Source organism: Alligator sinensis, unplaced genomic scaffold (genome assembly GCF_000455745.1).
Source record: "Alligator sinensis unplaced genomic scaffold, ASM45574v1 scaffold1382_1, whole genome shotgun sequence".
Taxonomy (NCBI): Eukaryota; Metazoa; Chordata; order Crocodylia; family Alligatoridae; genus Alligator; species Alligator sinensis.
Window position 1 is genome coordinate 363,424 of NW_005843036.1, and position 11,701 is coordinate 375,124.

The following is an 11,701-nucleotide window of genomic DNA, read 5'->3' on the forward strand; positions in this document are numbered from 1 at the left end:
GCGCCGCTCCCCGCCCCGCGCCGCTCCCCGCTCCCCGCTCCGCCCCGCGGGCGCCTTCCGTCCGGAACTGCCCCGCGCAGCTTCTGGGTCACGTTGAAAAGCGGAGGGAAAAGAAAACTAAAACTGGGAGGTGCGAGAAGGGGCCGTGCATCGCCTTCCCGGATCCCGGAGCCGCCCGCGGCACGGACAGCCCCGAGCCGGAGCCCCGGGGGCAGGGAAGGGCTCCCCCAACTCCCTGCAGAGCAGTGTTTCTGTTGGCTTCCTTCAATGAAAAGGAAGGAAGGAAGGAAAAAAAGACTTTTGATTTTTTTATAAAGGTTTATGAAGGGGAAAAGGGGGTAACAACCCAACAAAGGGATAAAACACTGCCCACGCAGGGGTCCAGGTGTGACAGACAGAGCCGAGGGCAGGGGGGGCAAGATGCGCCCCGCCAGGCTGTTGTGTCCCACCCTCTAAAACATTTAGAAAGTTAATATTAATCTGCCCTGGGCTGCCAGTCATGCAGCCTCGATGGCTTGCCACAACTCCGTAAGCGGCCCTCTGCCCAAAATAATTGCCCGCCCCTGGCCTAGGTCTATGGCCTGCAAGCCCTGCCCTCACAGTCTAAAAACAAGAATATCCAGTGCGACATCAGCCTGCTGCTGGTACCCCAGGAAGGGGGGAGCAGTATTACAGTGCGAGGACTAAATGGCCACCCTCAACACCGCAAAGCAGCCCCTGAATTGCCCGACGTGCCTGGACGGCGGGCACCGTCTGCCGGAGGACAGCGTACTCAAACTCCAGCGACAGGTGCACCCGCACCAAAAACCGGAAGAGCCACAGGGCATCATCCAGGCAAGCCGGTTCCTGAGCTACTCTTGAGGATTAGCCTGACAGAGTAAGAAGGTGGCCAGGCAAATGATACCACCATTGGCTACCCGGTAGGGGAGGGAGAACAAGTAAGTTGCCTCCGAGAAGGCCAAACCTAGTGCCTCAAGCAAAGCACTGAGGGCAGCAAACAGCTGCGACAGCCGGGAGCGTCTGAGGAAGGCATGGTTAAGGTCCTCTTCCACTCCCCCCGGACAGAAAGGACAGGCCACTGACGCAGCTGGATCCATGTGATGAATGAGAGTGCCAGTGGCCAGTATCCCATGTGTGGTCACCTGTCATTTTGGAGATGGGAGGCTTATAAAGCATGCACCACGCAGGGCAGGCTGGCGTGGGTGCCACATGCCTCTGCCACACCATTTTGAGCCAAGTGGCAAGGACGCGGGCATGGTGGACCCGAATCACCCACAGATACAGGGCCTTCTGGGGGAGCACATGAAAGCAGATCTCTACCACTGTCAGGAGACACGGGGAGAGCCAGTAAGATGGCAGGCCCACCACGCAGGTTGCTATCCACAACCAGGACAATGGGCAGTGGTGGAAAGGTCTCACCCAGGACATCGCCGGCAGGGAGGGCTCTCCATACTCGGAGGTGCTCCTCCAGGGCAGTTGCTGCATCCTCCGGGAGAATAGCCCGCACATCCCTTAGGAAGTGGGCAGCACAGCGGACTGAGCGTGTGCCCAAGCGGGTGGCCAGAGCCTCAGCTGACAACCAGTCTGACTGGGTCAGGTCAAGCAGGTGTCCCAGCCAGATGGTATGTGACCAGATGAGGGAGTCGACAAGGCTGCTAGAGGCAAGGCTTGGCAGACTGTGCTGCAGGGCTAGGTTATGGATCAGGGGCTCCTGCAGAAACTGCAGATGCCTGGCTTGGGGCAGGAGGCAGAAGGCATCTTGCCAGGCTTCAATAGAAGGGCAGGAGGACACCCCAGTCCAGGAGGGTGGGGTCCAGAAGGAACAGCTTCCAGTCGAAATCAAGGCCCCCCACCCAGTACAAAACAAATTAGCTAGCTGCTGCCAGGGGAGGGGGTCCTCACAGTAGAGGAGCCTTTGGAGGGCCTGTAGGCAGAAGGCTGCCACCCTGCCCACCAGGTCAACCAAACCCTGGCCCCCCTCAGCCACCAGCAAATAAATAGAACGACTCATGGGAGCCAGTGTTGCCCGTCCCAAAAGAAGTCCACAAGCAGTCGCTGGAGCTTCTCAAGCAGGTCCGGCAGGGGGTCCAACACAGCACAACTGCAGCTGCCAGGTTGTCGACAATAAGGACCCGCCTGCAGTAGGAGAGGCTGGGCAGATGCCAGCACCATCGCTGCAGGCATACCTCCACCTTGGCACCAAGGTCCTCCCAGTTCCATGCTGAGAAGACCAATGGCCTAAAGAACACCCCCAGGGCCTTGAGGCCCTCCCAATGTCAGGTAACCCCCCCCCCCCCCCGGCAAGTCAGGGTGGAGGGGGTTGACCCAGGGACCAAGAAGGAGGGTGTCACTCTTGTTCCAATTTACACAAGCTGAAAAAGCATGCTCATAGGCTTCTTGACATGTGACCAAGGACCGGATGTCACCCTGGGCACTGATGAGGACAGTCACATCATCTGCATATGCTGTCAGCCTGACCGACAGGCAGCCCGCTGAGATGGAGGCAGATGGAAGAACAACAATGGCCTGCTGTAGGTCTTCCTTGCTTGTGTGTTATACTCCTTAGGTTTTATCTAACTTGAACCAGATCCAACCATTGTCTTTATAGAAATGTTGCATACATTTACCTATTTTAGTGTCTCAGTTTTGGAAAAAGTAGTATCGGAGGTGTTGCTGACATTCATGCCAGGCTGAAGAAGAAACTCTGCCAGTACAGTTTCAAAGGAATTGAAGGGCTGACTGATCAAGAGAGCAAGAGCTGTTAACTATTGACTGTTAAAAAAACCCCTTGAACTCTTACCTTTCTCATCCTCTCAGATTTTCCTTTCTCTTTACATCCTCCTGCTCTTCCTGTTATCTCTTGTGGTTTTGAAAAGGCACTTGTTAGTATGCGGTAGCAAACATATGGTAAGTAGCCACTCAAAAATGAACTTTTTAATTCCACCTTAATAAGTAGATGAGGTTAGGATAAGTCGTACTTGAAATGGCTAGTTTTTTTAACTTCTGACCAGGGTGGGGTGGAGCGGCTGCAGTAGTTGAGCTTAGCCCTGAGTAATTTACCCTTCCCCCTCTACAGCAACAACTAAAGACACATATTTTAACCAGCAGGTTACATGATTGTTTATTAATCAGCAGGAGAAAGCTGACGACTGGTACATTCAGTCTGAAGCTAGCATGATTCAATGGGTAAACTTTGACTCTTTCATGTGACATTTTATTGCTTTTAGTACCTTCTTTCTTTCATAAAATGGAAGAGCTAATGCTTGATTTCTTCTAGAACTGGGATATGAGGATTGAAGCACACGGAAATTTGAAGAGAGGTCAGTAGAGGGGAGACTGAAACACACTGCTGCTGGGTGCAGTCTACACTACGCTATAACAGAAGAGGAAGGCCCTTCTGTTTGGGAGATGTCTCCTTGGGAGACATATTTTTGCTTGGCAGATGTCCAACGCTGTTCTGCTTGGGAGATGTCCAACAAAATTCAGTACCTTTGAGTGCTCTGGCGATAAGCCATGTCTCTGCTTGATTACTGCACTGAGTTCTGGTAAAACCTTCAGGGCCGAGACTTGTTTGCACAATACCTGACACGTGATGGGCCCTGCTAGAAACAAATGAAATTGGTAATAGAGGGACTGAACTGGGGTGCCCCTACCTCACTACTGTGGAGAAAGTGGGCAAGGGAAAGAAAGAGAGGTATCTTTAAGACTAGGACTTTTGTGGGCAGGCAGGAAGGAGTCAGAGCCTACATAAAGCCAAAGCTGGAGAGGAGCTGTGTGGTCTAGCTTGGACAGTGCGGGGGAGAGATGCTCCCTGAGGACTGTAGCTATGAGAATGCCTAGAAGGGCTGGGGCTGGGGCTGGGGCTGACCAGCTAGCTGAAGGGGAAAGCCTGGGGAGAAGGAGCCCAGGAGTATTTGCATTGTTTCTTTGGCACTGCTGAGTGTTTTTTATTTGTTCATTCTGGGGAAAGTGTACTCCTGTTCCCAGGTGCCTTGCTGTGAGGCATGGGCAGCTTGCTGGGGAGACGGGAGGCTGTTGAAGGTTCTTGGATTGCAGTGCCTATTATTTTGGGGCTTAATGAGGCCTGACAGCTGTTTGGGGCAGGGCTTGCTCCTCTGGCCATATGGCTGAGGGCAAGCAAAACTCAGGGGCATCCAAACCCCATGCCTCCGGGCTTGGGCCTGCATATAGGATGCCTGCCAAAGGATTTGGAAACAGCTGAAGCCCCAGGTGGGGTGGAGGATGTTTGCCGGTAGTAGGGGCACTTACAGTTCTGGACTGACTCATGGATTCGGAATTGATTTGGTGGATTTGACTTGGAACATGAAAAGTTCTCTTTAAAAAAAAAAAGCTGTTGAGGCAGGGAACTCAGGGCTGAGCTAGGGATGCATGATAAGCCAGAGAGGCAAAGTGAACTGGTGAACCTTGGAAGTAGGCAAGTAGTTGCTATAGAGTTCGCAGCATTCATTCTGACTGGGGCAGACTTGACAGAATCTGGTGACCTGATGTATCGCTCTGGCAAAACTGAGGACTGACTCCCAAATTACTATATAAGAGCAAGAAGGACACTGAGACACCAGAGTGAAAAGCAGGCCAGGACTGAAATCTGGGGGGCATATGAGACCAGTGTTCTCACATTTGAACACTGGTTCTGCTACAAGGACTTGCACCTGAAGGTCAAGTGAGAACTTCAACTCCTGTTAGACATACCCACACATGCAGTAGCCAGCCCTCTGCTTGCCTTCTACACTAACTCTGGACTTGCATCCAAGCACAATTCAAAGTATGTGCTGGCCTTTGAGATTTTGAAGGTTGTGTGCTGCAAAAAAGCAGTTTATATTTTATATAATGGAATCTGGTTGGAGTCATCTGGTTTGGCACAACACATCCAGAGACACCCTGACCTCTAGACCAGTGGTCACCAACCAGTCTATCTTGATCAATTGGTCTATCATGGAGACTCACAGTCTGTCAGAGGCTCTATGATCTGGAGTGGCAGGACGCAAGTGGTTGGGCTAAATCATGCCCCCTGCCCCCCGGGCCGGGCAGAGGGGCAGGGGAGGGGCAGGTGGGGACGTGGTAGATCCTGGGATACCAAAAAGTGATCTTCACCATAAAAAGGTTGGAGACCATTGTTCTAGACAATGGAAAGTTTTTCCCTGACTCCCACTTAAAGTAAAGGGAAGGAAGAAGCTGTTTGTTACACAATAACTTTTATTTCCTGCTCTGCAAACATGCCTGAGTTTTTCTGGCTCACTTGGCTGCCTACACTGCAATACCTCAGCAGCCCTATTGCCATGAAAACTGGCCCAGAACCCCAACCCAGGATGGGAGAGGTCAAAGGTGTCCCAAACAGATCCATGCTACTCTAAAGGCAGGCAGGGATAATGAAGGCTAGGTCTATCTTGTGCTATTTGATTGCAGTCGGTATACTGAAACTGCCAGACTCAGACCAAGGCATCCATCTACCTTGTGGCCAATGGCAATCACTTTAGAAGAAGGGGCAAGAAACTTTAGGGGGCAATTATTTAACAACCTGCCCAAATAAATGTTTTCCTGATGCCAGCAGTAGTAGGGCTTATAATTCTTTTTTCCTTCTTACCCTGGCATGAAGGGAGAATCTCCTCACTAAGACTTGCTAAGTCTTTTGTTTTGAATATTATGGAAATATTCAGTCAATCTGCTCCAAAACCAGTAAAAACTCTTTGCTAGCCAGTGCCTTCCCTTCACCTTGACTTCCCTCTGGCACTACAGATCTGTGGGGCAGAATGCAAAAAACTGCCCCCAGAGGCTTTGAGTGCAACACAAATGAGATGTGTATAAATTTATCTCCCTGTAGCATTATTCCTAGTTGTTGCTAGCCAGCTCACCCGTGTAGTTGGTCATATCACAGTATTGTTAAAAGGCATGGGACAAGGAAGAGAACTGGAAATTCAAGTTCAGCTGAAAATTCAGACATCTCAGACACACCAATTTTATAGGAAAAAAAATCAGGAGCTCTTGTGCAGTGAGAACTAGTTGCCAAGCCAGGGGCTGGACGCTTTGGGCAGCAGATCAGCATGGCATTCGGAGGGAGAGAGATGTCCAGCTTCAGAGAAGACAGAATATGGAGCTCAGGGGCTTCCAGATCTGTAAACAAAACCCATTTTCTACAGAGACAGAGGCCTCTGGAGTCCAGAAAAAAAATCCTTTAGCAAACATCACCTTCTAGAGAGAATCTAGGGAACAAAGTGATTTTTCAGAAGGATGCATCCATCTGTAACATGCAGGGGACTAATTCCAGTTCTTTCGTGCTTTCTGGCTTCACTGAAAAAACTCTTGAACCTACAGCTGTAGCTAGCCGGATGAGAACATCATATTAAGCAATACTCATCTATTATTAAAAGATACGGTTGGGAAATGCTCCTAGCACTATGCACCCTCCTGCCTGCCTGTTTTTTGCTGGCGGGCAAGTCTATATAGGACTTCAGCATATAACAGAGAGCTTCCTGTGCATTAAGGAATGAGCCCTTGCAGCAGCTCTGCCAGCTAGGTCACTTTACTGGGAGGAAAACCAACACACGGGAAGGTTACAAGTGCACTTTAGGAACAATCATTAGCCCTGTGGGGGGTTTTCCTTGTTCCTTCTTTATAATGGGAAGGAAAAGGTCTCTGTGTTTGCCTAGATTTTTTTCATTACAAATCCTGGCTGGTCTGCCCTAGAAGACTGTTCAGATAAACCCCTAATAAGTACATCACATCACAGGTACTGAGGTCTGAATAGCTGGGAAGGGCAGGGTTTTGTATCTACAAGGTATGCAGCTCTCTAGCATATTTTGAGCAGTTGCACTTAGAACACAAATACACATGAGAGAAGCTCTTCTAGTTCCTTCAAGAAAGACTGAGAACGCTTCATATCCTCCTTTTGAAGTCACCCAACAATCCTTCCAACGAAAAAGGGAGGAATTAAGCCTGGTCAATCCTGGTGTTTCCTAGGCCAAATGAGACAAGGTTTATTTTTAGAAAAACAAACCCATTTTCAGGCCTTAATTAGTTAAAAGTACTGCACCTTGCACAGCCTTTTGCTTCTGTGCAGAGCACAGCCATTCTTTTTTTTAATTGAGTGTTTCAGGCCAAATTAGCCAAATCAGTTCCAAATCCTATCGACTGAGCCATCTCAATCATTCAAGTTTGTGTGGTGCTACCACTGGCAAGTATCCTCCTTCCCAGACTCTTCAGCCTGGGGCTTTAGGTACTCCCAAATCCATGGCAGGCATCCTATATGAAGGCCCCATGCCTGGAGGCCTCTGAGTTTGGATGCCCCTGAGTCTGGCTTGCCCTTAGCCCAAAGGTCAAAGGAACAAGCTGAGGAGAAATCCCCCATTTCCATAAAATAGGTGGGTAACTGAGATCCTCCCATTGGGAGGCTATAGTTGACTCTGATAAGGTGTCTTGCCCACAGTGCATTGGACAGGTCTCCACCCTCGACTACACAATGCCAATTCAAAGTGATCTCGGCCCAGGGAACAGATCAGTGCAGCAAACTACACTTGATCTGAGCCCACGGTTTTTCCCCTTGGCAAACACACTCATGGGAACCTACCACAAGGATAGGTTAGTACAGCACATATGCTTACGCATTTTGTACTGATAAGGGACACTGGAGCAGCATAGCACTTAAGGATCAAACCCCCATGTTAGTAATCTGCCCAGTTATTTTAAGAGTCAATGCCAAAGCTCAGATCAGCATAAAGGAGTTCCTGGCTCTTGGGGACATTGTTACCCAGCTTCAGAATCAGTTAAAGGGCCCACACTTGTGATGACTGTGCTAGATCTTTGCCAACAGACGGTAAGTGCTGACCTGAGGTAACATTGAAGAAAGCAGGGAGCTACATCTGCATTTCAAAGTGAAACCCGTAAGGGGTGAGAGACCTAAGAAGAGGCAAGAATACCCAAGAATACTTTGGCAGACAAGATTCTTTGGGTGAATCTTATATCTTTTATTAGACCAACTTAAATAGTTTCCAACTGTGCACCAATGGGCAAACAGGTGTGCAGGCACATGGGAATGCAAGTGTACAGGTGCATGGTGCGGTTTTGTAATGGGAATGAGAATGGTGTAACTGTAAAGGTGTGTTTTGGGCTGCCAAGTGAACCACAGCGGTCACAAGACAAGTTTAGTAGAGGTATAGATATATACATTTGCAAAAAAAAAAAAAAAAAAATCCCCCAGAAAGACTTTCTGAATACTTTACTACAAAGAGACACTCTGCCCTTGGGATTATGTAAGATCTATGCAAGGCTTCCCGTTTTCTTTTTGGCTTATTGTGTTGCATTTTGAGTTAAGCTAGATTGTGTGTGCTGTCACTGAGTCATCTTGGGCTGTATCTTAGCTTAGGAGGAGTTTTTCTATTGTTCTTGGTCACATACTTGACATTGCAAATTGCTGTGTTCAGTAAATGCTTTCTTCAGAGAACAAACTATTCTTGTTCAAGCATTCATGAATTTAGTGCCAGTACCTGAGGTCTAATATTGTTTGGTAACAACATAATCAAACCTTTTATCCAGTGGAAGCCAACCCTTTTGGCAGTCATGCTGCAAATTTAGCCCTGCTGCAAATGTAGTTCTGCACCCTCCCCAAGTGCCGCTGAATCTACTGCTCTGCTTTCTGCTTCATGCCCTCTCTGCTGCTGTGCTACATGTCCTCTCGCTGAGATGCCATGTGCCACACAGAGGCTACCCATGCCACTCATGGCACACATGCCACAGGTTGACTACCCCTGCTCTAATCCAAGTTTTTGTTTCACTCTAAAGCAACTGTCCACCATCACTTGTCTATACAAAAGCATGGTCAGCATAGCTGCTACAGAATAGTTAGCATTTTTTCCCATAGCTCAGCCAGTCAGGTGTTCTGTATATAAAAGCCCTCATAACACAAGTAGAGCCTTACACACAAAAGCTCAATTGTGGGGCTAATTATACTGCAGTGTAATTACCTATTTTCTCAGTTAAGCAACTTAAGGTATGGAAATATCAATGCACCACTAAGCTGCACCAGCACACAGTATCTTCAATGGAAGTAAACCCCTCTGAGGGTTCTCAGCTTAGACCTTCCAGCTGACCCAGAAAAACTAGGTTACAGAGATGTTTATGTTGCTTAGCAGAGCTTCATTCTCTTCTGGAACAGGCAGTTTGGCAGCCAAAATCCATCTGAGGATCAAGAAAACACATGGGTCCAAACAAGCTGCAACCCCACAGAAAGCAAGCAGAAATAAAAACAGAACCACTGTTGTGTTTGCTTTGAAAAGGCGGAGGTTATCCAACCCTTCTCCAGCAGTCAATGCCTTGAAGAGTTTCTTATCTAAGGCAGGCAGATGCATGTGTAGGGTGTGATGGCCAGAACCAAAGAAATTAATAAGCAATAAATATGTGCTTCTTAGAGGCATTTGGAATTTTTGTCTAATATAAAGCTTGTCTTTTTGTAACCCGCAAATATAATTTTTAACTGTTTGTGGAACTGACCAGGCCTCAAAGAAAAAGCTGTAGTTGTAAAATTAGCTGACCTAACGTTTTTTTCTTGCTCAGAATTTAGCCTTGATGACGATAAAAACTGGACTTAACCGCCTGGCCTACCCAGCACATTCCAGGAAAGCACATCTCAAAAAAGCATTGTCAGAGAGATCTAAAGGGGGTGTATTTAGGCGGAGTAATGTTAATTTCAAACCTGAAGATGCTGCATTGTAATTTGCTTATTGGATAAACCCAAATTTGGGTAGTAACCTTTTATAATAATTTTAACACCTTTTAATCCCATAAGGTAACAGCTATAGGACAAGATTGTGAATGTCTCTAAAGCCAACAGATTAGCATAAGACTAGGTATAAAAAGCACGTGCATCAGGTGACCAGCAGGAAGGAGGGAACAGAATGGTCACTTCTGTTCCATGCCCAGACCCCGGACTCCCAGTGTGAGTGAGGATTGGATCCTGATCAAGGGATCCTCCCTGGTAATCCCTCTGACAGCATCTATCAGGGACGCCTGACTTCACTGGAATCACTTGGCGTGCACCTGGCATTGAGGGACTATCGATAAGTTGCCAACCCATGTCTGTCTATTTGTTGTTTTAAACAGCCAGTGGCTGATACCCTCACAATGCCTGGCTGGCCTGTGACAGATTGATCTATCTGTTGCTATTATCTGTTGTTATTATTTACTATTAGCTCTTTAATACTGCATTATCTGCTTATCTCATTTATCTTTCTGTTAACTGGTGTGTGTGTGTAGCTATAATAAATTTGCCCTTGCTTTACTCCCAGATCTGCCTCCTCAATCCCGAACCAAACAGCCCAGTGGCTAAATTGATATACTCACAGTGCCCAGCTGGCCTGTGACAGTAGGGCAAGGAAATGCTAGAACTAATAATATCTGATGCTGATGGTGGACAGGGTATAGCAAAGGGCAGCAATTGTCTCATTGGTGTTTCACTGATCAAATGATTAGGCCAGAGGACAGTTTATGTTATTCTAGAACAGTGGTTTTCAACCTGTGGTCTGTGGACTTCTTGAAGTCTGCAAACTATGTCTAAGGGGTCTGCAAAAGTGGACTATGATCAATCAAAAGTATGTGAATACCCACATTTACAATTCAAAGGGGTCCGCACCTTTGTTCAAAATGTTTGAGGGGTCCACAAATGAAAAAAGGTCGAAAACCACTGTTCTAGAAGTACAGAATCATGCTAGCTGATATCCTGGTGTGCCTGCATATGTGACCAGGGATGATCACTGGAGATGAACAAGACCGGGGAAAATATGATCTGTCTTCATGGTTGTGCTTCATGGTCTGGGTGACCAGTTCCCTTGCATTTCCCTTCCCTGCAAGAGGGATTAACTCTTCTATCAATGGGCTGAGGTTGGTGATCAACATCTGGCTTTTCCATGATATCTGCTAGGGCTCTGGGTATCTGGTATGCAGACTGGGTCTACCATGTGCCATAGCTGCTCTATGCCAGCTGTCACCCAGTCCTAGTGAAGGGTTTGACTAGAAAGTACTCCAGTTGTAAAGAAATCCATGGGCAAAGCCAACAAGTGCCAGGTATTTGTGGAGGAGCCCTCAAGGAAGCCGGGGTGGGGGGGGCAGGCAGGATTGCTGCCTTAGGCAGGGCTCTGTTCACTCCAGCTTACAACCTCTCTTCCCTTGCCGTAGCCCACACCCTCACAGCCTGCCCCTTGACACCAAATGCAACAGATACGCATACACTTAGTCTTCACCTTCACGTACTTTGGCCCCAGGGGTGACAGGCAAGGAGAAATGACTTGGTCTCTGCTGGCCTAGTGTGTATGGCTTGAATAGGGCTAAGCAGTTCAAAGGCTCCTGAGCTAATCAGTTCATTAGCTTTTCAGTTTCCGGTGGCGAGCTATAGTCTGATTTCATGCTTCACAAGCCACCCATGACTTTGCTCCACTTGCATTGGAGGAATCATGGAGCGTTTGCCTTCCAGGGTCTCACTGGGGCAGCCGAAAGCTCTCCGGCCAGTGTCTCCATGTCTGCTTGGGCAGTGGGGGATGTGCCATCCCAGTCTTGCAGTGGCTGGACTGAGCACTGTGCAGCTCCTGCCTGGGACAGCTCCCTGGCTCGAAGAGATTGGAAGGGACCCAGGAGGCAGCTTAGCTGTACTGAAGCCAAATCTATTTAACAGCCTCAAGTCCAAGGCTGAGAGTCAGAG

The 11,701-nt window shown here is 48.2% G+C and overlaps 2 protein-coding genes across 2 annotated transcripts in view; one reads left to right on the forward strand and one right to left on the reverse strand.

Moving 5' to 3' along the window:
• LOC102378177 (alpha-1,6-mannosyl-glycoprotein 4-beta-N-acetylglucosaminyltransferase-like) overlaps positions 1-1,451 on the reverse strand; it is a 9,225-nt gene extending 7,774 nt beyond the window's left edge. The window contains exon 1 of the mRNA XM_025193322.1: positions 1,420-1,451. Coding sequence (XP_025049107.1) covers positions 1,420-1,451 — 32 coding nt within the window. The remainder of the gene's footprint in view (positions 1-1,419) is intronic.
• Positions 1,452-2,419: 968 nt separating this feature from the next.
• The window catches only part of LOC112548236, a 19,059-nt gene continuing 9,777 nt past the window's right edge, over positions 2,420-11,701 (forward strand). The window contains exon 1 of the mRNA XM_025193323.1: positions 2,420-2,531. Coding sequence (XP_025049108.1) covers positions 2,420-2,531 — 112 coding nt within the window. The remainder of the gene's footprint in view (positions 2,532-11,701) is intronic.